General features: G+C 53.2%; 1 protein-coding gene across 4 annotated transcripts; it reads left to right on the forward strand.

Moving 5' to 3' along the window:
* Positions 1-93: 93 nt before the first annotated feature.
* On the forward strand, positions 94-26,405 carry Pdlim7 (PDZ and LIM domain 7). 4 transcript variants are annotated; one of them, XM_055595838.1, is made up of 13 exons: positions 94-392; positions 13,556-13,662; positions 16,866-17,017; positions 17,097-17,127; positions 17,533-17,651; positions 18,270-18,406; positions 18,527-18,563; positions 19,507-19,568; positions 19,715-19,949; positions 20,901-21,081; positions 25,525-25,645; positions 25,804-25,919; positions 26,062-26,405. In XM_055595838.1, the coding sequence occupies exons 2-13, from the start codon at positions 13,567-13,569 to the stop codon at positions 26,146-26,148; spliced, it is 1,374 nt and encodes a 457-aa protein (XP_055451813.1). In that variant the 5' UTR covers positions 94-392; positions 13,556-13,566; the 3' UTR covers positions 26,149-26,405. The 4 variants fall into 4 exon arrangements, with proteins under 4 accessions (XP_055451813.1, XP_055451812.1, XP_055451814.1 ...); XM_055595837.1 differs by lacking the exon at positions 94-392 and adding an exon at positions 12,555-12,630; XM_055595839.1 differs by lacking the exons at positions 94-392; positions 17,533-17,651 and adding exons at positions 12,555-12,630; positions 17,999-18,015.
* The last annotated feature ends 783 nt before the right edge of the window (positions 26,406-27,188 follow it).

A 27,188-nucleotide genomic window follows, 5' to 3' on the forward strand; every position in this document is an offset into this window, starting at 1 on the left:
CGCGGCCCCGCCCCCCGCGGCCCGCCCCTCCCCTGTGCTCTGAAAGCCCAGTTTTCTCGCAGGAAGGTTCGCAGTCGCGACTGCCGGCGGGAAAGCCTCCGCCGTGACGCCAATGGGGCCCTCCGCTTTTCCGCTCCCAAGTCGCAGGGGCGGGAAGAAGAGAGGGGCCCCGGCAGCCACGAGGGACGCCCCCTGGAGGGCCTAGGCTGAGGCAGGCTGATGACTTCTGAGAGTCGCTGAGGTCAGAAGCAGCTCCGGGTCGAGCTCTGCGGAGGACTTGAGAATGAGCCCGGGGACAGGGGCTGCAGTGCTCTGAGTCTGGACGACGCGTTTCAGGCGCCTTGGACTCGGTGCTTGGGTGGGCTCACGATAAACGCTGGAAAGAGCTTGAGGTGAGCAAACCCACCTCAGTCCGTCAGTCTCGGTGAGAGTAAGCGCTCACACCCACTCTCCTAAGCCTGTGCCGGGGGTCTGCCGAGGTGGGGAGGCTCGGTGCTCGCGGCTGTGAAATGATGTCGTGTGTTTGCACAGGTGGCAGAATACTTTGGGGAATGAATGGCTGCAGAACAGTGGTGCCGGTCGGGTGAAGCCCCAGGGAGGGAGGGTAGAGAAAACGTCCTTTATGAAGGCTGTACCGCCCTTCCGGAACATTGTGAAGAGCGAATGGAGCGCACTGTCATTTCTTCCAGAGGGCGAGATGAGACACAGGGAGCTCCATCTCTAAAGAAATTCCTGAAGATGCCATCTGGCAAAATCCTTCCCCCAGTCAGAAGTTTTTGAGAGACCAAGTATGTGTTCGACGTTGCATCCTGTTCTCTAAAGATGCAATTTGCTTATCAACTGACTGCTTGAAATTAGCCAATCCCATAATAATATGAGATCAGGGCCTGGTGGCGGTGCACACCTTTATTTCAGCACTCCGGAGGCAGAGGCAGCCTGGCCTCTGTGAGTTTCCGGCCGGCCTGGTATACAAACTGAGTCTAGGACAGTCAGGGCTCTGTTACACAGAGAAACCCTGTCTCAAAACAAAACAAAACTAAAAGAATATATATATATATATATATACATATTCTCATATATATATGAGGCCCGGTCTCTGACCTCTCAGAGTAAGACACAAGACTATTTTAGTGAGGAATAAGAACCCAGTAGCGTAACCACTTGACACCATTTTGCAGAAGTAAAACTTTTGCCTTGCACCATTTTCTCCTGACTCCCAAACCTGTTTCTAACAACAAGAATGTTTGGGCATATGTGCAACTCAGCAAGGGCATATGTTGAGACTTTCTGGGGTAATGTTTAAGGAGGCTAAAAATTGTGTTTTTATTCTTACGGCTCTCTGTAAATTGGGGTGCTGTGTCAGAGTGTCTAATCCTGACCTGTCTGCATGGCATATCCACTCAGAGGCAGTAAATACCAATTTAATCATAAGGTTCATGGTGATGTTAGTGTTATCTTTAAAGGGAGAAATGGGAAAGAGCTCTGGAAACAGCAGACTCTGCTTGTGGGTCGTTACAAGAACGTTTGGAGTGGAAGGCCAGGTTTTGGGTCGTTGGACCAATGCTTGCCAAAGGGTAGACCATCCATTGGTCAGCAGGGGTGGTCTTCCTCTAGTGTCCCACTCCCTCTTTGACACTTACCCCATTCTCTTATACAGTGTATCTTTTTAGATGTACTGGGGAGCATGAGTTCTGGTCCCCAGGCCCGGAATGGAAATTCACTCATTAAGCCCCAGCAGTGTTTCGGCTCCTTGTCACCTTCGTGTACACAAACTTACTCCATATTCCAGGCCGAGGCACCACTGGCCTGATGCAGGTGCACTTCAGAAGAATTGTGGCCCTGAGCAACTCCTGACAGTTGTGGTGCCGGTGTCATAAACATGTGGAACCATCACTTGGACGCCATGCACGGTTTCTTAGGGTTTTGGTTTGGGTTTTGTTTTGTTTTGTTTTTTCACATTTAGGCCTATTTTATTCTCAGCTTACAAATTTTTTCAAAAGCAAGTAGATCTGTCTAATAGCAAAATCAGGAGAAATGCTGTAAGTATTTGAGTTTGGCTCTAATTCTAAAGTCCAGCTGCCTTCACTATCCTGACTCCCGTATTCTTGAGCAGGAGGGAGGAAGGAAAGCGAATTGGAAGAATCTGTATTTGTGAATGGAAAGGCTAGGTTCTTCTGTATTCTGAAGGAAGCTGGAAGCTGGGTGCCTACAACGAGCTGTAGACGCGGAGAGGAGAGAGGGGGATGTGGAGTCCTGTTTCTTCCTCGGGCCGGCAGGTTGAACAGGTAACACGCATCTAGCCACAGAGGCCTCGGTGCAGTCGCTTGCCAATCTTGAGTGCAGGACTGGCCCCTCAATGGTGGACTCCCCCAGAGCGGAGATAGGGTGAGAACTCCAAGAAGGCTGTCTTCAAAACACTCCTTATACCAAGAATGACCTTGAATTTGTGCTTCGCCTGCTTCAAGCCCCCAGGGCTTGTATTATAGGCCTGTACCTCCCCAGTTGTTTACGTGTCTTGTTTGTTTGTTTGTTTGTTTGATGAAACATGTATTTATTTATTTGGTGTGGGCATGTGTGCCTTGGCACTTGTGTGGAGGTCAGAGGACAGCTTTTCTAAGTTGGCTCATTGCTTGTACCTTTCCCCACTAAACCATGCTGCTGACCCCACACCTCATTTTTAGTGTGTGCTGTGGATCAAACTCAAATCTTCCTTTGTGCTAGGCCAGCCCTGTGCCAACCGCACTGAGGCCCAGCCAGTGCCTAACCTTAGCCTTGATGTTTTTAGATCATCATGGTCTATTCATAAGCACCTCGCTCTTTCCACAGAAAGCATCATTTGGAATTACTTTTTTTTTCATACAGCTCCAATAATTATTCAAGAATTTGGTTGTTTTTCAAAAGTAAACATGGAACTTGATGAATGAAATCACTGCTCTTCAGAGTTTGTTGGTTTGGTTCGGGTTAGCCACAATTGTTTTTATTTTTTTAACTTTTTATTGACTTTTTTGTGAATTTCACATCATGCACTCCAACCCCACTCATCTCCCCATTCGTTTGTGTCTGCCTTCTGCTCTTGCAACCTCCCCATCAAATAAGACAGAATTACAGAAAATAAAGTTATGTCCTGAAAGCTGCATGTGTCACACAGTGTACTCTTTTGTCTGCACATCTTTGCTTACAAATGGTCATTGCAGTGAGTCACTGGTCTGGCTCCAGGCCTCTGGTTTCTGCTACACTGGACCCTCACTGGGGCTCCTCTCACTTCCTGTTGTTGGCCAGTGTCGTAGAGATCCTGCAGCTTTGGATCTGCAGGACTGGCCATTTCACAGGCTCCAGAAGATCATAGATGGGTTGATGTTGGGGTGAGCCAACATAAAGCCCTGGACCTGGTGGTGGCAACGTTGGTCAGCCCACCAGCTCTCCTGAGCCTGCACCACATGGTAAATCTCCAGCACCTCTGCAGCCAGCTCACTGAATGCTGGCACTGGCACGGGGCAGGTCCAGCTTAACACAGTGCCTCATGTGCCAGCCCAGACCCAGGACATCTGCCTCTCCTTCGACGGGAACACGGGCCTGAGACACTAACACAGACCCAGACGTGCTCTCCTCCCCCCGCAGCAGCCTGGGCATGGATGTCCCCGTGGCCTCAGGTGGGTGGCAGCGCAGGCCACTCAGACATTGATGTGGTCTCTGGTGGCAGCCCAGACCACAGACGTCTTCTTGGCCTTTGTGGTAACTCAGGCCACAAACATTGACACAGACCCCAGCTGCTGCAGGGTGATGGACCCAGATACAGCCCTTGGCAGCCTGGCCAGGATCTCACCATGGCCTCCTCATGTCTGCCTGTTCCTCCCCACCATCTAGTGTCCAGTTCCGCCTTTCTCCACAGTGTACAAACCCCTCAGCTTCACTTTCTCTTCCATCTCTCTACCATATACTCCATCTTTCCTATTTCTCCATCACATAGTTCTTCACTGTAGTACCTGCAGCAGGTGCTTGGGTGTCTTCTTCCAGCCTCTAAGGGCTGGCTAGCCAGGGGGGAGGCAACTGTTCTTATTTTCAATAAGTTTTATAAAACCATATCTTTAAGCCATAGACAATATTAACACTAACTTAAACAATAAGATCTAATTATAACAGAAAATCAGAAGTTGGGATTAGAGTTCAATAGTAGCCTTCCTCACCAGCAAGTGTAAAGCCATGGGTTCTATCCCTAGCACCTCCAAAAAGAGGAAATATCAACAAGAACAGAGTTCAAGTCCCTGCAACCACGTGGTGGCTGAGAAAAATGTGTAATGAGATCTGGTGCCCTCTTGTGGTGTTCAGGTGTACATGCAGGCAGAACAGTGTATACATAATAAAATAAATCTTAAAAAAAAAAAAAAAAAAAAAAAAGACCAGCGAGAGAGGAAAGCTGGCCATATGACTAAGTCTGGCCAAAGAAATGTGAGTTGAAGCTTCTAGGAGAGCTCCCTGTAGAGGCTTCCCCTTTACTCGGTGGGATGTGGGCATGATTCTAGCATCCACTTTACAGTATCAGGTGACCTAAGATAATGTCCTGCTAGGTTTTTATAGGATGGAAATAAACTTACTTTTAACTCCTGAGTCGTGCTCAGCCAAACCTTATCCCGGTCTAGTCAGGATCTGACACTATTTTTAAGTCACAGTTCTATGTGTTCATGTTTACAGTTCCCACTGCTCAGTCTGCAGATGGTAGGGTTCTGACCATGAATGCACGGCTCTGCACAGGAGAACTCTGGAGTGCAGCTAGATTAGTCCTCATAACCAAAAGTAACTTAAGGAAGGAGTTTTTCTGTATCTGCAGTTCCAGAGGGAGAATTGGTAATGGTAGGGAGGCATGGTGGCCAGATCAGAAAACAAATGACATTTCAAGGACAACGTAAAGCAAGGAATGAACTGGAAGTGAGGCAAAGCTAATTGGTCAAGGCTGTGAGCTCTCTAAGCCCATCCCCAGTGACATATTTCCTCTAGTCCCCACCTCATGAAGGGTCCACAACCTCCCAAACAGTACCAGCAGCCAGGAACACAGTTCAGATTCATGAGCCATTGGGGGAGGGGCACATTTCTCATTCAGGCCACCATATTCCACTCATTGGCCTCAAGAGGCTCATGGTATTTCATCCAACTTTTATAGTCCCAATAGCCTTTGACACCTCCATGTTGTATAAAACTCCAAAATCCCTTCTGAGACTAAAGGCAATCTCTCAAATACGCATCCCTGTAAAGTAAAAAGCAAATTGTATACTGTAGAAGAGAATAGTCATCTCCCTTCCATAGGCTAGCGGGGCTGTGGTGGGGAAATAATGAACCAGATAGGTCCAAAGTGCAGGAGGCAAACACTAAATCCTGCAGCTCCGTGTCTGCTGTCTTGAACTTTAGTTACAAAGGACGTATACGGCTCTGCTCCTCCAGCAATGCCGTCCGCGACATTCATCTTCAGCCTGGGCTGGTTGTACTCCCCATATGCAGCTCTCCCTGGAAGATAGTTCATGTTTCCAGCACCTTCAGCATCTCCACTGCCACCTAGGTCTCCACTGCCACCTAGGCTTCACTTTCACTTTCATGCAATCACCTCCTCAATCCCCCTGCACTCGCAGGGTCTCCTGGGGGATTCGCATGTCAAACAATGCCTGGCTTTAGTCACTCTGAAACCTTGGAGGAAAAGTCCTTACAAAATCCTATACCAAAGAGTTAAAAAGAACCTAATTTGAGAATAACAAAGCCTTAAGTTGAGTAGATTCAGTCTACCTTTTATCTTATTATTCCTATGAAATAGCCCTGTATTCCCTTTCCTTTCTTTTCAACCACTTTTCTCCTTATCTGAGAAAGAGAAAAGAAAAGAGAAATCCCTAAGTCTAACTTTTTTTTTCTCTGAATGAGACCATTAATAACTTATAACCATCTCCCAAAGGCAATAAACATTCATAGCCCAAGAAAATAACCAAAAACCTACCCAACCGCCCTCAAGGGAAATAGGATGTTGATATCATGAATTTCTTCTAGCTGATTTTTGGGACAAAGCAATCCTATTTGACCCAAAGGAAATGGGGAAAATGGTTAAACAAGCTAGCAGTAACATTTGTGGTCCAGTCTCTAAATGTTGAGAAATTCCAGGCTTAATAAAAGTCCTGTTTGGAGCAATTTGAAATGCTGGACCAGTTGAGATTAGTAGCTTTCTTCAAAGCTCTCTTGGAAGCAGGCTTTGATCAGAAACAGCAACTGAAGCAGCTGAGGCTGGAACAAGCAGGGTGCTGGACCATGCAGGATGCTGGAACAGATGTGTCAGCATCTCAGCATGCTGAGAGGATGAGTCCTGTCAGGTTTGATCCAGCATCGCTGGTGTCCAGTTGTTAAGTTCTGCAAACATATAATTTCTCTCACAGCATTATACAGTTCTAAAATTATAAATGTATGAGATGTGCAGGATGCACAGATCAGTTAGGGGTGGCTCTCTGCTCGTTGTATGAGCAGAAGAAAGACATCTGTAAATCTTTATTCATGCCTTATGAAAGGATGGCATGTTCATGTCATGGATTCTGTAGCCAACAAGAAGTATTGGCCATGCGTGGACATCTGTGTCTCAGTCAGTTTCAGAGCGATTTCCATGTAGCAGGATCAGCAATACAAGTTACCATTATAATTGAACATACAATTATTATCATGTTGAATTCAAGACAAGGTTGTATGGACCTAAATATCCTCTCTGGGCTCTTGGGCACCTGTTATATTACACCAAGCTGCTACCTGTTTCCCAAGAGAAGGCCTCCCTGTGCCTTGAGCAATAGAAAGCCATGTTTTAAGTAAACTTTATATAAACTCCTATAATTTAGAGTTTAAGCATATCCTAGGCATTGTGTACCTGTTTAGAGGTTTTGACCTGGGTTTTTATATATGTTGCAGCTATTTTTGTCCTTTCCCCCCTTTTATATGGAATGGACGTTTATGCCTTTATAGCCAAACTTTATATAAACTCCTGTTTACTTTTACAGTTTAATTGTACCTGGATATATTTTTTTTAAGATTTATTTATCTTATGTATATGAGTGTTGTATCTGTAGTTACATCTGCCGAGAGAGGGAATCAATTCACATTATACACGGTTGTGAGCCACCATGTAGTCGCTGGGAATTGAAGTCATTACCTTTGAAAGAGCAAACAGGGCTCTTAATTGCTGAGCCATCTCTCCAGCCCTGTACCTGGCCTTTTACATCTGTTGTGGCTATTCTTGGTTTGCCTCTCTTTTGAAATGTGGTAGGTAGTTATGCCTTTTAAACATATGAATTGTAATTTTTGAGTTTTTAGGACTTAACGTGGCTGGTGTGTACTTGGCCATCTGTAAGCCCATGTCTTTTTTGCATCAGGTATGACTGACATCTGTCGTCTGTGAAAATGTCTCACCTTTGAAAGGATAAGCCAGCTGCCAAAGCAGTGTGACACCTTAATTTAGTCAGCATTTAAAGTTTTTTTGATGTGGGAGGCATGCAGTTTGCATGTTTGTCTCCCAGCCTAATTTTAGGTCCTTACATTGACCAACAGAACCTATCTCTTAAGCCAAAATGCCCTTCGGCGCCAGTTCTCCTGTGGAAGTGCCGCTCTCTGAGGAGACTGGCTGGCCTTTTTAGAGTAGTGTGACATAATTTTTCCTTACGTAAACCTAAAATTTATGTGAATCCAACTTCTAGATCAGTAAGGACATAACATCTATTATTAAGAAAAAAGAATTTACATAGAAACCTTAAGGAAAAGTTTGTCATTTTGAATCCTCGACTGTCTTTGCAAGCAGCTAATTAGCTTAGCAGGGGTTCCAGCCCTGGCTGTTATTTTGTAAATTAAGTTGGGCGAGAACTCAGAGATCTGCCTGTCTCTGTCTCCTTTGTATTGGGATTAAAGGCACGTGCCTTCACCCTCTTGTTCAAATATTTTATTTCAAATCCATTATCATTGTAACGCAGCCCTTAAATGAAAATCAAGTAAAGAAATAACATTTTAAGTTTGGGGCCAATTGTGCCAATGTAGGCTATAACAAGCAAAGCCCAGTTCACCATTTTTTGGAACTTAGTTGATGCTGAAGCCCCGAAGGAGCTGACAAGCATCTTGCAGCCAGGGGGCTTGGAATTCCAGCCGCTATCAATGTGGTTTCTGTCAGGAAGAGTGCCCTTTCTATAGTCTGAAGCTCAGCGTTCCATCCTTCGGCTTTCCTCCCCTGTACGCCTAGAACTTTCTTGGAGAAGGCATGGAGAAGAGCCTCACCCACCCTCACTCTCTCCCTAACTTCAGTTTCCTCCTTGTCCACTTTTCCATTACCTAACTTTTCAAACTCAGCAACTAGCCACACTTTGCGACTCTGGAGCCCCCTGCTCCCCGGCAGCACTCCTGCCCCTCCCTGGCTGCTTCCAGGACGGGCTCTGCCCTGTCCAGTGTCCCCTTCTTCGTGAGGCACGTTCCTTCCCAGCGCCTCTTGCCTATGCTAGCCAGATGTTCTCCCCGCGCTGCAGGACAAGCCCAGCTTCTTGCCATCTTCTCTGTTACTGTTACTGGAAACCTTTTGAAGACTGCGCAGGGCTAGGCTCACATGTGGAGCTCCTTCATCAAATACTGGGACACAATGCAGCCCTGGTCATGACCAAAACTGGAACCCTTCATTAAAAATCTGAGTCAATTAAAAATATGGCTCAGTGGCAAAGAGTTTCCCCAGAATGTACAGGACCCTGGGCCTGATCCCAGCACTGCAAGAGAAAATAAGCTAAGCCTTAGAGCTGTGTCATGGCCCATTGCAATTCCAGCTCCAAAGGCTGAGATGTGTTGAAGAGTTCTGGGCTAGCCTGGGCTACAAAGCTCAGGTAATAAAAAAAACAGACTAGGCTATACATCAAGCCCCTGTCTCAAAACAAAATAAAATGTAGGCCTCTGTTCCATGGGGATTTTCATCATGTCCTGGGACTCCTTCAGGGCTAAGAAAGCTGGTCCTGGAGCTGCAGGGAGTTTAGCCACCAGGGGGCGCTGTATCCTTCCTAATCCAGTGCCTGTTTCAGCCCTGAGGCTGTGAGATCGATCCAAAACTGCACCTGGACCTCCTGTGAGCCTCACAAGCAGACTAACAAAGCCCAAAACCTGAGCCCAGGGGGTCCTGCAGAGACAGAGGCACCAGCCAAGGACGATGCACGGAGAGAACCTAGACCCCCTACTCAGGTGTAGCCGTTTGGCAGCTCAGTCTACATGTGTGGCCAGAGTAAGGGCAACAGGGGCTGCCTCTATCATGAACTGCTCTTTGATCACTTGCCCCTTGTGATGCGGCCTTGCCAGGGTAGGCAAGGAAGAGGATCCAGGCTGTCCTGATGAGACCTAACAAGCTATGGGCAGATGGCAGAGGAGGAGAACTCCCCCTTTCAGTGCACTAAGGGAAGGGGATGGGGGAAGAGGGAGGGAGGGTGGGACATGGGGGAGATGAGGGAGGGGGCTTCAATCAGGATATGTAATGAATATATTTTTAAAAGAATTAAAAATAAATAAAACAGCAAGAGAGAGAGCGCTCAAGCCTTCCTGTGGAGCAAGAAAGTGACCCAGAGCCCTTTCCCATTTGCTGGAAGATGACCAGCAGCCATCAGACTGCCAGTTCTCTTTTGTTCATTTGAGTTTCACTTCCTTATCTGTCCATCAGCTAGGAGCAGGCCCTGTGGGCAGGACGGAGGAGTCCTCCATCTCAAGGGGCAAAAAGGCACACTATGTCAGAGAGAAAGGTGCTGTGGGTAAGCCAGGCAGGTTAGGGGACAGGGTGTGGGGCAGGTGTGCTGTCAGGGACAGCTATTTGGGATTTTTTTAGTTTATTTTATTATTTGAGTTGTGTAAGTGCTTCTCTGCGTGCATATCTGTGCACCTGGAATACATGGAGGCCAGAAGAGGGTGTCTGAGACGCCTGGGGACTGGAGTGCAGATGGCTGTGAACCACCACGGTTGCTGGGAATCAAACCTAGGGCCTTTGAAGGGGCAGCCGGTGCTCTTACCCGCTCAGCCGTCTCTCCAGCTCAAGATGCTGCTTAGATGGATGGGGTGGCCAGGAAAGGGTGCCCAGGAGGAGGCAGTATTCAAACAGGAAAAAAAATTTTAAGAGGCTATTAGGAAAAAAAGTGTTTAGGAAAAGTATCTAGGAAAAAAAGTGTTTTAAGCAAAAGGAATTGCAGGATGCGAAGGAGCCCTGAAGCAAGAAAATGCCTGGAGGTGTGGAGAGAAGGCCAGGGCGGCCTGAGAGGAAGACATGAGCCACCGAAGGACACTGACCCGGTTTCTTTTCTTTTCTTTTTCCCATTATTAGAGATTCAGACCTAGCGTCTTGCCCTTATTTATTTATTTATGTATTTATGTATTTATTTATTTATTTTGCTAATTTTGAAACAAGGTCTCGCTAAATTTCCCCAAGCTGGCCTTGAACTTCTAACCCTCCACCTCAGCTCCCCTAGCAGCTAGGATTACACAGACCTGTGCTGACCCAGTTTCTTAGTCTTGCGTAGGTCTCAAGGATTTTAGTTTTATTTTAAGTCTAGTGTGAGCCCACTGGAATGCTAAAAGATGAGGTGTGATCTTCGCTTTAAGAATATCACATAGCGGACAGGATGAGGACTGGAGGAGGCAGGGTGAGAGCAGGCTGGTCAGCCAGCAGGCCTTAGTGGGAACAGCAGCAGTGATGAGCTGTGGAAACATTTTAAAGGTGGAATTTGCAGAACTTGGGAGACGACAGAGAGAAAAGGCACACACCTTCATAGGTTCTGCTGAACCAGTTGGGCGATTGATGTCATTGCCTGAGTCCAGGAAGAAATGAGAAGGAAGCACAGATTTGGGTTGGGATGTATGTTTTGAGGTCTCTTCCTAGCACACATCCAGACCAAGGTATTAATTATTGTAGTCTGCAAGTCTTGAGGGAGGAGCATGGGTTGGCCATCTTTGGTATTGTTGAACGTCAAAGGAAAGTATGGGCTCTTTTTAAAAATGATTTATTATGTATACACTGTTCTGCCTGCATGTACACCTGCACGCCAGAAGATGGCACCAGATATCATTATAGATGGTTGTGAGCAGCACCATGTGGTTGCTGGGAATTGAACTCAGGATCCCTAGGAAGAGCAGCCAGTGCTCTTAACCTCTGAGCCATCTCTTCAGCCCAAGAATGGTCTCTTAAGGTATGAGTATAGTCCAGACAGGAGGCATGTGAGGAGCCGTGGAGGAAAGGAAGCCTTGAATCTAGAGAGAAAGGTGATTTTAGATGAAGAAGCTGCTTGGTGATGTGACCTCAGCCCTAGGACTGGGGGTGGGGTAGAGGCTCGAAGATCTGGGATCCATGCAAGTTTGAGGCCAGCCAGTCTACACAGGGAGACCTTGTCTTATGTGTATGGTGTTTCCCCAGCATGTAAACATGTACACTATGTGTGTGCCTGGTACTTAGAAAGGTCAAAAGAGGGCATTGGATCTTAAAAACAGCAACAAACAAAAGAAGAAAAAGAGGAGGAGGAGGAAGAGAAAACTTAAAAAAAAGTGATCAACCTAGCCTTGACCAGCATTCCTTGGCAGACAGGATGAAACCTGAAGGCTGCGAAGGCTGCAGCTGGCTTGAGAGAGGTCACAGGAGACCTCCGGAAAGCTACTGACAAGGGATAGAAGAGGAACGAAACAGACAGAAGGATAGCAGACAGCTCAAGAGGATTCTGTTTTCCTTTTCTTTTCTCCTCTTTGAGACAGGGCTCTCTATAGCCCTGGCTGTCCTGGAACTGTCTTTGTAGATCAGGCTGGCCTCGAACCCACAGAGATATGCTTGAAGAGGATTTCTTCAAAAATTACAAACTCCCACAGGAGTTTGAGTAGCTAGGACAATGGCAGGGAGGAGGGGCGTGGTGTTAGCAGGGTTCTGGGTAAGAAGAGATGTGATGATGGTAGGAGCTGGTGCTGGGAGGCTGCGCACCTCAGGGCTCACCTCCCTCAGAGCGCAGCTTCCTCTGCTCCCGTCCTAGCTGCCTTGGCTGAAGCTGAGGGTGAGGAAGGGGCTTCGAAGACACCCCTGGCGCGTGGGGGCGGTGGGATATAGGCCATCCGGTGTCCTGCGAACCTGTGTTTGGTTTTGGTGTTGGGGATTGACCCAAGGACCTCTGGCGAGCTCAGCAGGCGCTCTACCCCTGAGCTACATCCCGAACCGCTGGAAACCTGGCTTGAAACTGGCCTGCCTCGCTTCTCCAGTGCCAGGGATTTAGAAAATCTGAAATGGGGAGAGCAAGGTGAGCCTGGCGTTTCAAAAGGTGCTTTTCCTGCAGTCGGCCAGCAGGAGGCGCCAGGCGCTTGGGCGAGAGCCTGTAGCTGGGAGGTGGCTAGGTAGCCACCCAGCTCGGGAGGGTAAGTGCCCGACCTCGCCTTCCCTCCACCGGACACTCGGGGCTCCTGGACTGGGCGGGGCCGCCCAGCGACCCCGGGGTGTCCACTCGCGTGGCCTGGGGAGGGCGTGGCCTGGGACTCCGCCCCCTTCCGCGGCCTCAAATCGCGCCGCGGCCGCGGAGGCGGGGTCAGAGCGCGGCGGCGGATCCCAGCGCGGCTCCCGGAGGCCGCCGAGCAGCGGCCCAGCCGGGCACTCAGGTACCGGCGGCCACGGGGGGGTCCGGGGCTGCGCCCTACGGGGTCCCGCGGCCTCCGGAGGTGCCGGGTAGGGCGCGGGCCGTCTCGGTCTGCGCCAGATCCCCTCGGCTGGCTCCGGCCACAGCCTCCGCCCCCGCCTTCCTGCGGCGAAGTAGGACTGGTTGGCGCCTGCGCCACCGTGTGCGGTGGGGACGCGGCCAAGCGCAGGGCTGGGGCGGGAGACTAGGGGAAACAGAGTCACGTTGGTGTGGGAGCACTGTGCGTGGGTGGCACCACTTTCTCTGGCTTCCAGAAAGGATCTCCTCCCTGGCCACGCGTCAGGGACATTGCCCCGGTCTCTCTCCACAGAGCCTTTCCCCCAGGGGTCCCGCCCTGGCTGCCAGCGCCCTCGACCTGTCCCCAAATAGCTAGGACTCGCTCCGTCGGCCTCCTTCCCCACCCCTCCCCCTCATCTCCCGAGCCCCTAAAGTGCTCCCTCCGCAGGCTCTACACAGTGTCAGCTTACACGCCTTATATAGTCCGAGCAGGCTCCGGCGGCGGCCTGCCTGCCTGCCGGGTCCTGGGAAAGGGGGGGAGCTGGCCCCAGACTCACCCCGCTGCCCTCCCGAGATTCCAGGTTAGCTTGGGCGAAGTAGTGCCAATTAACCCCGCCACCAACCCCTGGAAGAGAAAAGAAGTTGAGCTTGCTGAAGACTGTCCTCACCCTCCCAGCGGCAGGGGCAGGGTGGGGAGCTGACTTGCCTGTTGTCTGTAAGAGGTCTGCCTGCCAGGAACCCAGCCAAGCCGGACAAGATACCTGCCTCCCAGTGCCTGTGTGTGCTGAGTGTCTGCCCGTGCCTTCTTGGTACCTGGCCAACGCTAGTGACCAGATCTGGACCTGCCTGCCAGTTTGCAGTGCCTCTCACTCTCTCTTCTTCCCTCACAGGAACAGACACCATGGATTCCTTCAAGGTAGTGCTGGAGGGGCCAGCCCCTTGGGGCTTCCGGCTACAAGGGGGCAAGGACTTCAATGTGCCCCTGTCCATCTCTCGGGTGAGCTTAGATGAGGGCATGGACCCCCACAGGTCCTCGGGTGCTCAGGTTTCCAGCAGATGATGGGAGAAAGCAAGAGCAGTCCGGGGCGAAGGGGACAGGAATGTCCAGGCCCACATGGACACTTGCTGCAAGGACTCCCGCCAGGTGGCTAGTGGGAGAGGAGCCCCAGCTTTCCTTCCCTGATTGGTACCCAGCCCCACTGCCAGCTGTGAGTCCTGGGGAGGAGCACCACACTGAGCTGGGGCCCAGGCAGTGTCTAACTTTAATGTCATCGCAATCCGGGGACTGGCAGTGCCATCCTGCTTCTCCAAGGGACAACTTGGAGGGATGGAGCAGCTCATCCAGCGAGCCCACAGCAGGGCAAGGGTTTGAGTGGAGGCACAACATGGCTGTACTGTCTGTGAGTTTAAGGAAGGGGATCTCTTCCCACCCTGTGTGGGCCTGAGTCTCAGTCTACTGTTTCTAGTCAGGCTATAGTGACCTTTGACCCCAAGCAGGGGTGTAGTGAGGTTGGCCTATAGGATTCTGGATCCCATTCCTCAGTCTGCCCTTGTGGGGGTGGAGCTGGGAGCTGACTCCTCCCTGTGGCAGGGGGATTGCCTTATAAGCCCAAGAATGCAACCCCAGCTGGGATGGCCAGCAGGGGCTAGTAACAGAACCCAGAAGGGTTGGCCTAGGTCTGGGCCCCGCAGCCCCACTGGTGGGCCTCTCATCAGTCATTTGTGTCAGTAGGACTCAAAGCAAACTTGGGCCCAGAACGGGTGAGGCCAGCTCTCTAGCTTGGTATGGCTGAATGGCCTGGGGGTCAAAAGGGGCAGGGACTTCCTGCCCTGATATCCAGCTGCCTGGAGAGGCCCACCCAACCACTGACTAGACAGGCAGCTGTTGGCAGGAAGCCCAGGGCAAGCCCAGCCCAAAGGGGCCTGAGAATTTCCAGGCCCTGCGCAGCCTGAGAGGGGTCTCTCTGTGGGAGCCGGACGTGGTGGCCATGGCAGCCAGGCATGCAGGCTGTGTTCTTCCCAGGATCCCTCTCTGGAGTTGCCTTGGAATCTGATCCAACCAGCAGGATGACTAAGGGCTGTGGACCCTTCCCCCACACATACAGCCTACGTTTTCTTCCTCCTCGCTGGGAAAAGGGCTGGCCACTGTAGTACAGGCCTTGGATTCTTCCCTGGTCATGATGGCCTCCCAGATGCTGCCTGTTGGGGGCACCCTGGTCCCTGGGCTCCGTTGTCAGCAGCCTAACGTGTGGGTGGGGCCACCAGCTGAGCCCTGCCCTGGAGCTGGGTCCTGATGGGTGGGGTGGTCTTTTCTAAGTTGGGCCAGCCCACTATCCCTCCCCTGACCCCAGAGTAGAGGGAGGAAGGAGGGGCTAGGGCTGGCTATGGGCCCGGGCCTGGAAGATGAGGTAATGTCTGGGATTTGGGGGTTGGGCTGCTCAGTGGAGCTTCTAAGCTGACTCACCCACATCACAGCACTGTCCAGCCCCCTGGCTTTTCCCCTCCTTAATCTCACTAGCCAGCTCTCCCGAAGGGCCGTCCCCCTGCTGCTGCTTTCTTCAGCTCTGACCACTGTCCTACGTCACACTCTTCTGCCCTCCTCACCCCATAAAGTCCCAGCTCTCCTCTCCTTTTCAGGGAGCCTGTTGCCCCCCCCCACTCAGGAGACCCCCGCCATGGTCTCACCCCACACCTCTCAGGAAGCAGCCTCTGTAGGAAGGAGTGGCTAACCCAGGTTTCCCTCTGTTGACTCACCCTGACTGTGAGCAAGTCACTTCCCCTGCAGAGTGTCACTTCCCCTTACAAGGGGGTGATCGGAGTGAGGTAAAGGTGAGAGGACATGAGGACCCCAGGCTTAGCCAGAGAAGCCCCTTTTCACAACTGTCAGTCCTGCTCAGCATGCCTGAGCGTTGGCATTACAGATGGGCCGTGCCTGGCCCTCCAGAGCCTGGGGGTTTTTATCCTCCAAGTCTGTTTTATCTATTTCTTTATGGTTTCTTTCTTTCTTTGTTTGATTCAGTACATAGACCAGGCTGGCCTCAAACTCCAAAAAAACCGCATGCCTCCGCCTCCTGAGTGCCAGGCAGATGCCACCACAGCTGGCTCTGCCCAGATTCTTCATAGGTGCCTTGAGCCCTCCCTCGTGGTCTCACACTCAGCATAGGTGCCCTGCTGAGGTGCAGCCTCCCAGCCGGGACCAAATCCCGGCTGCACCTCTTGCCGGCTGGCTGCCTTGAGGTGTTTGGCTGGTTTTTCTGAGTGTGAACAGTGTACCCCAGACTCCACTGCAAGCGTGTCAGAAGATGCGCTATCAATACTAGGTGTTCTGTGAGTTCTGTTCTCAGCGTGTGTTAGCAGGTGAAGAAAGGGCTCTGACTCAGCAGCTCTCTCCTCTGCTCACCTCCCCTTCAGGCACAGAATAGAGCTGCCGAGTCCAGCTCCCTCTGCCCTAGAGTTGGCAGTCACTGCATCAGGCCCTGCTGTCCCTAGAGCCTCTCATCGCCCTCCGTCTGCTTCAGTACACGCTGTATTAGCTCACCTGAGGAGCCTCCTGGGGCCTTGGCCAGCCTGCACCCCACTCTTCCTGTTACCTGTAAAGTGTAAATTAAACCTGCTGTGTGCAGTGCCAGGCCCCTTGCCAGATGGTTGAGCGGCGCTGTGGTTTCTGACCTGTGGAAAGCCACGGTGTCCCCAGTCCTTTTGGCTTTGAGTTGGGAATTTCTGCCTTTTGTGGCAAATGGAGAAACATGGTAGGCCTGGTGGAATGGTGGCCACCAGTGCTGGCTGATTTCCGCTAAGTGGTAAGCCTTGTTTACCAAGAACAAGGGGGAAAGCACAAGCAATGGGAGGGAGTCCATGTGAGAAGCCATCCGTGCCTGGGAAGGAACCAGGGCTTGGCCAGTCCTCAGACATGAGGTGGGACACCTCCAGGGTCTGGGTGACCGTGATCCGCCTTTGTAGGCTACTCTCAGCAGCACAGGAAGGTAGCTGTCTGTGGAGGCTCATGTCGTAAATAGAGGAGGCCCGCACAGACCTTAAATCGCAGTAAGTGTGGTCTCCAGCCTGAAGGTGGCCTTTTGCCAACAGTGACTGGACTGTGAGGGAGCCTCGCAGAGGCGAACAAACAAATGACAGAATGAGCCAGTGGGGGTAAACCGCGCAGCCTGGGTGTGCACCCAAGCCTCTCTTTCCTCTCCACAGCTCACTCCTGGAGGCAAAGCTGCCCAGGCCGGTGTGGCTGTGGGCGACTGGGTACTGAGCATCGATGGGGAGAACGCAGGGAGCCTCACACACATTGAGGCCCAGAACAAGATCCGCGCCTGCGGCGAGCGCCTCAGCCTGGGTCTCAGCAGGTACGGGTGCTGATGGCGGCACGGGTGAGGGCAGCCTCCCGTCTGCCCTCACCTGCCATCACTGCTTTCTCTTCTCCAGGGCCCAGCCTGCTCAGAGCAAACCACAGAAGGTAAGTAGGATGGGAGATTCCTGGGCTGAGGAAGGGAGGCCTTGGACTGGGCTGGCCTGCCCACCCTGTCCTGGCCATGGTACCCTCTCCCTGGCTGAGAGCTGAGGGAGGGTGCCAGAATGGGCAGGGTCTGGGGAACTGAGAGTGGAGCTGGGAGCTGCCGCACGGTCTGGGCGCCACGCGTGCCTGTCTGTCTGTCTGCCTGCTTCTTCCCACAAGCCTGAGCTGTGTGCGCCTACCGGCCCTTGGTCTCCCTCGACCCAGAGCGGTTGACTTCATCACTTCCCAATGGGCCCCCTGAAACCACAGTTACCCTCACCTCATCCTCCGGCCAGTCACTGTTCCCAGTGGTGGTGACTCCGCCCACCCCTGCCCCACCCCCTGCCCGGCTCTGTCTCCGCCCAGGCCCTGGCCCCTCCCGCCGACCCCCCGCGGTACACTTTTGCACCAAGCGCCTCCCTCAACAAGACGGCCCGGCCCTTTGGGGCACCCCCACCTACTGACAGCATCCCGCAGCAGAATGGGTACGTCAGCCCCTGCCCACTCGCTCCCCGGTTGTCCACACTGCCTGGTCCTTTCACAAGCACACACCAGCTGCCCGCTACCGCTCAGTCTGTGCTGTGCCCAGCCCCTTAACCGTGTGGCAGCAATCCCTGGCAGCCGGGTGGGGCTGCGGGCACAGAGCGCCACTTAGGGCTGGTGCTCTTCCGCAGGCTCCGCCCTCCCGGGGAGCCTTGGATTGGGGTGTAGTGTTGGGGCAGCTAGAGTCGCACACTGATTGCTACCTCGCTTCCCTCTCCACTGCTCTGATTTCCCCACCTTTCTTCTGTGTCTGTCCCTTTATTTGTCTATCTGTCTATTTCCTTCACAGGTGCAGACCCCTGACAAGTCAGTGAGCCCTCTCTTCCTGTCACTGTTTTCCCTCCTTTTGGCACTCTGGGTGGTAGCCCCTCCCTACCCTAGCTGCCCTCCTGCCCGTCTCTCATTTACCTACCTCCCCACCTACCCAGCAGGCCCTTTGCTCACCCTCCTCCCCCTCCCCCTCTCTCAGCTGTCACCATAACCCATGCACATCACATCCCGGGAGGGGCTGCCCCTGGCACCCACAGAGCCAGAGGTCCTGAGCCACACCCTTCCCACAGACAGTTGCTCAGACCACCGGTCCCCGATGCCAGCAAGCAGCGGCTGATGGAGAATACCGAGGACTGGCGGCCACGGCCGGGGACGGGTCAGTCCCGCTCCTTCCGCATCCTTGCCCACCTCACGGGCACAGAGTTCAGTAAGTGCTGGCCCAGGTCAGGGCGGAGGCTCCTGGCCTCGGCCCGGGGCTGGCTTTACCAGGACTCAAGGCTGGGGTGACCCTGTCTCTCTTGGTCACTGCCTGCCTCTGTCTTCTCAGTGCAAGACCCGGATGAGGAGTGCATGAAGAAGTCGAGGTAAAAGTTTGGGCACCAGCCCTCCCCAGCCTCCCACTCTCTCCTTTCCAGCCACCTCCCACATCTGCCCCTGGCCCTGCCAGAGCTCACTTCTGTCCCTTCCTGCTTTTCTTCCCTCCATCCTCCCTTCTACCTCTCCTGCCTTTCACTTCCTCCTCCTCTCTCTCTGCCCCTCAGGGAAAAGTATGTCCTGGAGCTACAGAGCCCACGCTATACACGTCTCCGGGACTGGCACCACCAGCGCTCTGCCCACATGCTCAACGTGCAGCCATAGCTTGGCCCTTTCCAGCCTGCTGCCCTCTGCTTTCCTTGCTCTGTCACACTCCCTTCCAGGGCATGCCACGGTGCCTCCAGCTCTTGCCTACCTCTCTCATGCCCCTGGCATGAACCTCCTGGCCTGAACCTCCCGGCCTGGTCCTGGCAGCCCGCCTGGCACAGGGCCTGGCTTCGTCTGACACTGCCTTCCTTCTTGGCCCTCTGGTACTCCAGTCTGCCAGGTCTGCCCTGCCTTGAGCATGAAAATAAACGTTCTCAGCTCTGCTTCCTTCGCCTCTGTCTTCCATCTTTTGGTTCTGGTTATGTTTTGGGGTATGGGGTGACAAACGGTTTAGACTTGGTTTAAGTCCTGTAATCTGCTTCTCGGTGGGAGGGAGTACCTAACAGAATGGCTGGGCCTTACCCGTGGTTCTCCTGGATAGAGGGGGACCGAAAGCCTGCCCTAGGAGCAAGAGCGCACCCTGCTTCCATACTACACAGTAGAGCAGATAGCTGTAACCTACTTAGGGAAAGGACCCTTCCCTTCCCTCCCCTGAGGGACCTGAGTCCATCCCAGCAGCTCTTATGCACTCGAGCTTCGCCCATTGGGCCAGCACAGCTGAAGCTAGGGGGTAGGACCATGCCCAGAGCCTCAGCCAGGCAGGGCCTTGAATGGCAGATCTTGCAGCCAGGTGTCCAGGACAGAAGCCCCAGCCCCAGCCTCAACTATACCCCAGGAACCCTGGCCTGGTAAGACAGTGGGATTGGGTCTGAAGAAGGGTGGGCAGCCTCCAAGGACATAGGGGTGGTGGGCTTCTGTAGGCTACCCTGGGCGCTACCCTCCACGCTTTGGGCTCCCTGAGCACCCCTCCGGATCTCCCTTCCTTGGCTCTCAGGCCCCACCACCCCCAGCCCCACCAGCCGTCCGCCCTGGGCCGTGGACCCTGCGTTTGCTGAGCGCTATGCCCCAGATAAAACCAGCACAGTGCTGACCCGGCACAGCCAGCCGGCCACACCCACGCCCCTGCAGAATCGCACCTCCATAGTGCAGGCCGCAGCTGGAGGGGGCTCAGGAGGGAACAGCAACAATGGCAAGACCCCTGTATGCCACCAGTGCCACAAGATCATCCGGTGAGTGCCTCCTGCCCCGCAGCCCGGCCCTACCTCAGCTGCTGCTCCGAGAGAAGTGAGGGTTTGCTTGAAGCAGGAAGGGATCTAGCCTGCTAGCCTGGATCCTCACATCTTTTTAATTTTTTTTTTTTTTTTAATATATATAGGTCTTTAGCCTGGGTGAGTATCTCAGCACCATTGCATGCTGGTGCCCACAGAAGCCAGGAAAGGGTGTTGGCTTCTCCTGGAATTGGATAGAGTTATACATGGCTGTGAGCCTTAATGTGGGTGCTGGGAATCAAACCTGGGCCCTGTAGAAGAGCAGCCGGTGCTTGCTCTCAGCTGCTGAGCCTTCTCTGCAGCCCCCACTCTTGGGTTCTTAATCCTGTACTTCCCGCCATACCCACAGCAGTCTAGAGCAGTGAAAGCAGGAAGGTGCCAGCAGCACCCTGGAGCTGTGTCTGTCGCTTTGCCACTCTTTGAATAGAGGGGCCTCCCTCTCCGCAGCTTCCTCCTCACACTCAGTCTCTGCTAAGCCTCTGCTATCTGCTATCAGAGGCGCCTCCCTCTGTACACTGCTCCCTGGAACCCAGCCAAGCTACGCAGCCCGTCAGAGTCAGATTCTAGAACCTTCCTAGTTGTTGGCCCTGACCCTGGCCTGCTCTCAGGCAGATTTGTAGAACATCCTCTCCTTTTGACACCCCTGTTTACTCCAGAACCGGCAGACCCCTGCTCAGGCCAAATGGAGCAGGCACGCACAACACGGCCTTAATCTTCCCACCGGGCAGGGGTCTCCCAAGGGTGTCTGGGTAGACTCACACCATCAGCTCCCACCCAAACCAGGGCACCCAAACTGCCTCCATCATCAAGAGAGTATACAGGGGTCCCCATCTTACTGTGACTTTGGAGAAGCCACTCCTGTCTTCATCCTGGAGCCCCACACCGCATACACAATGTTCGCTGTCCTTGCAGGGGCCGCTACCTGGTGGCGCTGGGCCACGCGTACCATCCTGAGGAGTTTGTGTGCGGCCAGTGTGGAAAGGTCCTGGAGGAGGGTGGCTTCTTCGAGGAGAAGGGGGCTATCTTCTGCCCTTCCTGCTATGATGTGCGCTATGCACCCAGCTGTGCCAAATGCAAGAAGAAGATCGCCGGAGTGAGTGGGGCTGGTGGGAAGGCAGGAGGGCGTGTTCAGCCGTGTTCCACAGCTGGCAGCTGTGGTTAAATAAATTTTTAAAAAGATAAAAGCATGTCTTTAAAAAAAAAAGGACATTCTGATCAGGCAGGATACTCTCTTTGTTTTTGTTTGAGATGGTGGTTTCTCTGGTTAGCTCTGGCTGTCCTACAACTTGCTCTCTAGGCAGGCTGGCCTTGAATTCACAGAGATCCTCCTTCCAAGTGCTGGGATTATAACCATGTACCTCCACTGCCCCTCTAGCCAGGATATTATTCTTCTTTTTCTTTTTTTTTTTTTTCCCCCTAAGACAGGGTTTCTCTGTGTAGCCTTGGCTGTCCTTGACTCACTTTTAGACCAGACTGCCAAGCTAGCAGAGATTACCTTGCCTCTGCCTCTCCAAGTGCTGGGATTACGCACTGCTCCTGGCTAAGACTAAACTCTTATTCAAAAAAGGCTTAAGCAAAAGAAGTGAATCAGGGCCAGTGACTAAAGTGCTGACTCAGCGAAGCCTTGCCATCATGGTCTCCTGAGTTTGCCTGTTATTACCTTTGTTGGCTTCATTCATTCCCAGCATGCTTTTTTCTGGAAAGTGGCAAGATGAGTGCCACAGTCCCTGCAAGCTTCCCTGGCCCTGGTTAGTGCCGTACTATAGAAAACACCGCAGGCCCACTTGATGCCTGGAGAGGTCCCAGGGTGGTGCTCATTGGCTTAGCTTGACCATCTCATGATGGTCATCACATGACCGTCTCCAGAAAGTTCCATGTGTCGGATTGGAGGGCACTGGGGTGTGCCCTCCCCTGTAACTGTCATGGGGTAAATCTCTATCCAGTCAAACATGGACTGGTGGCTGTGAGCTCCGTCTGAGCCACAGTGACCAAGGGGTGAGTGGTGGCCTCCAATGAAAAGCAGGACGACGTTACCCAGAGAAGGGAATCGGTCAGAGAGAGCCGCTCCAGCAGCTGATCCTCTCCTGCAGGACCAGGAGAGACCATCACAGCAGTAGAAGCGGGGTTGTTTATTCCCAACAAAAGAACAACTGAGCTAGCATGGTACTCTGGGGTGTCTGACGTCATAGCATGCTTGGTAGATGGCTGCTGAGGCCCAGGCAGGAGAGGGAAGAGGCAAAGAGCATTCCTTACGTGGTTAGAGTGTTCTGCGTATCATGCCCAGGGCCTCCCGTTTTCATCTGAACCCAAAAGCCACAAACTGGCTTCTGTTATTGGCTAGAGCTGCTGTACGTCCACCACGGGCCACATGGGAAGCAGGAGACCCCAGTGTGCTTGTCACCCTAGCTGGCCATGTGGGGTTGTTCCCCGGGCCCCATAGATCCTTCCACAGTGGCCTCAACTTGACATGTGACCTGTGCTTATCCTCCTCCACACTCAGTCCATCCCCAGGTCACTTACAGGCCCCAGGAACATGTACATAGCTGTTGCACTGTATTGCTTACAGAATGATGGCAAGGGCAAGAAGGCTCCATCTGTTCAGCACAGGCACAGTCTTTTCTGAGTGTTGTTGATTCATCCTTGAGCAAAGCCGCAGATGCTGGGCCCGAGGGTTCTGAGAGCCACTTGTGCTTTTGCTCTCCAGCCAAGGTTGCAGCTGCTGGTTCAAGTGAAGGGTGTATAAAAAGCCATGAGCAGCCAGGCCAGTGTCAGGGCTTCTAGGGTCTAAAGCTGAGCCCCTGGAAGGTAACCTGACAGTACTCCTGGGTGGCAGAGGCAGGAAAGTACAGCTGCAAACCATGCTCTTCCCTCAGAGGCTGAACCCAGCGGCGAGCTTTTCTCTGCATACATTTGGTAACTGTCCAAAGCTGGGCTTGAGGCTTCCTCTGTGTGTGCAGCAAGACTTCACACCTGCCAGGCAGGTGTAGCCTTGACCCGAGGGGACCCTGCTCCCAAGCACTCACTGTGGGAGCTGCGGTGTCACAGGCTGGGGTGAAGAATGGACAGGCTGGGAGAACACAGTGGAAGAAACAGAAGCCATCCAGCAGGGTTAGGAGTACACACCTGGGCCCAGGGCTGCTCTCCGTCCTGCTGACTGGGGCTCTCTGGATACAGAGGCTGCTGGGTGTGGCCAGAGAGTCCACAATATGACACTCTGGTTAGGAAGAAGCAGAGAATTCTTTGTTTGTTTTTCCAGACAGGCTTCCACTGTGTAGCCTTGGCTGTCCTGGACTTGCTCTGTAGACCAGGCCTCTTGAATTCACAGAGACCCACCTGTCCCTGCCGCGGTGAATGCTGGCAGTAGCGGTGTGCGCCACCACTTCTGGTGACCCGGCCTAACTTTCCAGCTGTGTGTGCACACAACATGAACGCAAGTGCCTGTGGGGCCCGAGCGACTGCGTCAGATCCCTCGGGGCTGGAGACAGGCTACCCAAAGTGGTGCTGGAAGCTGAACTCCCGTCTCCTTCCAAAGACTGCATCCATCGCTCCAGTCCTAGGAGTACCCTTCTACTGTATTCTGTTCATTCATTTATTAATTCTTGCTGAGCCAGGGTTTCTCTGTGTATCCCAGGCTGGCCCACCACTGCCTCCTGGTGCTGGGATCAGGAATCAAAGGTGTGAGCCACCACTGCCCCGCCCAGGAACCCTTTTTTAATGCCCTCTCTTCCCCTCAGACAGGCCTCCCACAGCGCACTCACTGCACCCTCATCTTGTGTCCTGTCTTGCCTCCGTGGCTGCGGACTCTCTGAGCCTAGAGCAGGTCTGTTTGATGGAAGCACCGTGTAGAAGGCAGTCAGTAAACACTTGAACAGGTGCACAGATGTGGCTTTAAGAGGGAGGCAAACACAAGTGGGAATTCCCTCAGAGTGGTTTCTGTCAACAGCAGCACTCAAGAAAGGTGTGAGAAGCCAGTGCCAGGGCATGCCTGTGATCCCAGCACTCAGGGAGACAGAGGCAGGTGGATCTCTGAGTTCAAGCCAGCCTGCTCTACAGAGTGAGTCCAGCACAGCCAAGGCTCCTTCTGTTGGGGTCGGGGGTCGGGGGGAAGTAGAGCTACAGCCAGGATTATTCCAGAGTTAAGATGTGCCCCAAAGTTCCGTCTGCCATGGCTGCACTTGTATTTCTGCGCCAGTAAGCACCCTTTACAATCTGGGCTAGGCCAGCTCTGAGGTGGTGATTGCCTAGCATACATGAGGTCCTAGGTTTTTGTTGCAGGCACCAAGAAAAGCAAAAGGTTCTAGCCTGGGTCTCTAGCCATTTGAGTGAAGCCGTCAGAACCGCTCTGCAGCAGAGCAAGGGATCGCAAGTGGCTCCACTTGGACCCATCAGACATCCCAGGCGGCCCTTACAAGAACCTGGGTTCCTGACTGCAGACCTGGGCTGTTAACAGCCCAGCAAGACTGGGTCAAGGTACTCAGTTCCCAAGATAGGTAGCCATGCTTTACAGAAAGGGCGCTGCTGCCACGTACCCCGCCGCAGCCCCTGGCCCTGCTGGGCTCAGCAGTTCCCAGAATGGCCAGTCTGTCCCTGCCTGGACCCATCCTTCCCAGTGAAGACAGGTTTGCTGCAGACACAGTGGGTCAGGCACCACTGGACCCAATCTATCCATGGGTAGTTGATGCTTCATGTCTGCCACCGGGGGTGGGGGATGGAGAAGAAACTGACAGTTCCGAAGGTGGGAGCTATCTGGCAGGATAGCTGGGGTGTAGCTCCAGCATGGGTGTGTTTGCTGTGGCGGGATCAGCAGAGAGTGAGGGGAGGGAACGGAGCCGCTGGTCCCGCACAGGGCTTGGCTTCTCTTAAAGACAGGATCTTGGGCTGCAGAGATGCCCAGTGGTTAAAAACACTGACCACTCTTCCAGAGGACTCAGGTTCAATTCCCAGCAACCACATGGCAGCTCACAACTGTCTGTAACTCCCATTCCAGGGGATCTGATACCCTCACATAAACATATATCCAAACACCAATGTACATAAAATAAAAATAAATAAATTAAAAACAAAATAGACAGGATCTTAATAAGTTACGTAGGCCAAGTTTGAACTCTGTACCCAGCAGGCCCTTTGTGTGTCTCCCGGCTGATGTGTCTTGAAGGTGGACCCTTTGGTACTTGCTGAAGATAGAGGGAAGGGGTTTGAGTCAGACATGGTGGCACACGCCTGAAAATTCACACTCAGAAAGTGGTTCAAAGCCAGCCAGGGCCACATGAGGCTACCTCAAAAAATAAAAAAGAGAGAGAAAGAAAAAGGAGGTGGATTTGGCCTAAACAGATGGAGTGACTGACTGTGGGAGGAGCAGGGTTGGGCTAGGAAGTCTGGTAGCTGTTTGAAATATGCAAATCTGAGACCTAATGCACAGGGACCCTGGGAACGGGACTGCGCATACGGGATGCTTACAGCATCGGGGGCTGGGGGTCCCTGTTAGCCTCCCATGTTCCCGGGACGGCCAAGCCTGAAAGGCACATTACCCTTCCAGGAGATCATGCACGCCCTCAAGATGACCTGGCACGTGCACTGTTTCACTTGTGCTGCCTGCAAAACGCCCATTCGCAACCGAGCGTTCTATATGGAGGAAGGGGCACCCTACTGCGAGCGAGGTACGTGGAGGCTGAGGAGGCAAGGAGGGCCTGGGTGGGCAGGGGTGAGTACTGGAGGGCCCGGGTGGGTTGCCTGTGACCACAGGAAGGGCTAGGTGAGCCCGTGTGAGTACAGGCCCTGCGTTCTGCCCCCTTCCCCTCCCCCTCCCCGCTCCCAGACTATGAGAAGATGTTTGGCACAAAGTGCCGAGGCTGTGACTTCAAGATTGATGCTGGAGACCGCTTCCTGGAAGCGCTGGGCTTCAGCTGGCACGACACGTGCTTTGTTTGCGCAGTAAGCAACTCCCTCCCCACCCCAGCACCCTCTGCTCCTCACCAGCGGGCACCCATCTCCTGCCTGAGGGAGGAAGAAGAGCTTGGGAAAGGGCTCCTCCTATCCTCCCCAGCCTCAGTGACTGGACCTTCACTGTCCCCAGATATGCCAAATCAACCTGGAGGGAAAGACCTTCTACTCCAAGAAGGACAAGCCCCTTTGCAAGAGCCATGCCTTCTCCCACGTATGAGTGCCTCCCGGGTGCTACTGCCACCCCACCCGCCTCACCTGAAGGGTGAAAATCTAGAGTGATCACCCTTAACATTTCTGGGTAGGGCTGGCAGTAGTCCCAGCCCGACTCCTGTCGGATCCTGGGGGTCCCCGAATCCTGTCTGACCCTCTTCACAGTCCCCTTTCCCACACCCCCTCCACCACCGTCACTCACAGGTGCTGGCCATACTAGGCCCAGTTCACTCCCGTGCCACAATAAATTTGTATCTAGCTGTGTGCCGTGTGCCAGCCCACTCTGCGTCTGGAATGGTGGGACTTGAGGCAGAAGGAGGATGGGGTTTAAGAGGTTCTTGGAGCTGAGTGTCTCAGCGGTCCTCCCGAGGATACGCAGCTGCGTGATCACTTGGAGGGGTGCCGTGTGGACCCCACACTGGGCCTGGTGCCCACAGAGGTGAAGGCGTTGGGGTTGGATGTGCAGAGGGGGGGACATGGACCGCAGTGACTACAGCTGAGAGCACACACCAGCTGTCTCCCGCCATCCACACACTGGAGAACTAAGACAGGGTCAGGCTGGAGAGGGGAGCTCAGGGGCTGGGCTCCAGCCGTGCAGGGCATCTGTACTGTCCTGAGGCTCAGCAGGTACGTGGAGGTGCCCGGGAAAGGCGGTGTTGGGACAGGGGCCAAGGACAAGGCCGGGGACAGTGTTGCGAGGTGTCTGGTGTGTGCCAGAGCAGTTTGCTCATCCCGGGATCTTCCCGCCCCCTTGCAGGTGCCTGCAAAGAGTTATTTTTATGTATGAGTGTGTTGCCCGTATGTGTGTGTACTGTACTGCTTGCACGTCTGGTGCCCAGGGAAGCCACAAGACGTCATCAGATCTCTGAAACTGGAGTTATAGATGGTTGTCAGCCACCAGGGACCTGGGGCCCAGCCCTCTGTCTCAGCTCTGCCCGTCCTGGAACTCACAGTGTAGACCACACTGGTGTCCAACTAACGAGAGACCCACGCCCCTCTGCCTGTGGAGTCCTGGGACTAAGGTGCACACGCCATGCCCAGTCTTGT

Source organism: Psammomys obesus, unplaced genomic scaffold (assembly GCF_907164565.1).
Source record: "Psammomys obesus unplaced genomic scaffold, mPsaObe1.curated_primary_1811, whole genome shotgun sequence".
Lineage (NCBI taxonomy): Eukaryota > Metazoa > Chordata > Mammalia > Rodentia > Muridae > Psammomys > Psammomys obesus.

What these genes read in the sequence shown, in the direction of transcription:
- Pdlim7 (XM_055595838.1), top strand. Translation starts at nt 13,567, where the DNA reads ATGGATTCCTTCAAGGTAGTGCTGGAGGGGCCAGCCCCTTGGGGCTTC. An exon ending in GGCACCCTACTGCGAGCGAG is followed by an intron (nt 25,646 to 25,803) that starts GTACGTGGAGGC and finishes CCCCGCTCCCAG; the next exon opens with ACTATGAGAAGATGTTTGGC. An exon ending in ACACGTGCTTTGTTTGCGCA is followed by an intron (nt 25,920 to 26,061) that starts GTAAGCAACTCC and finishes CACTGTCCCCAG; the next exon opens with ATATGCCAAATCAACCTGGA.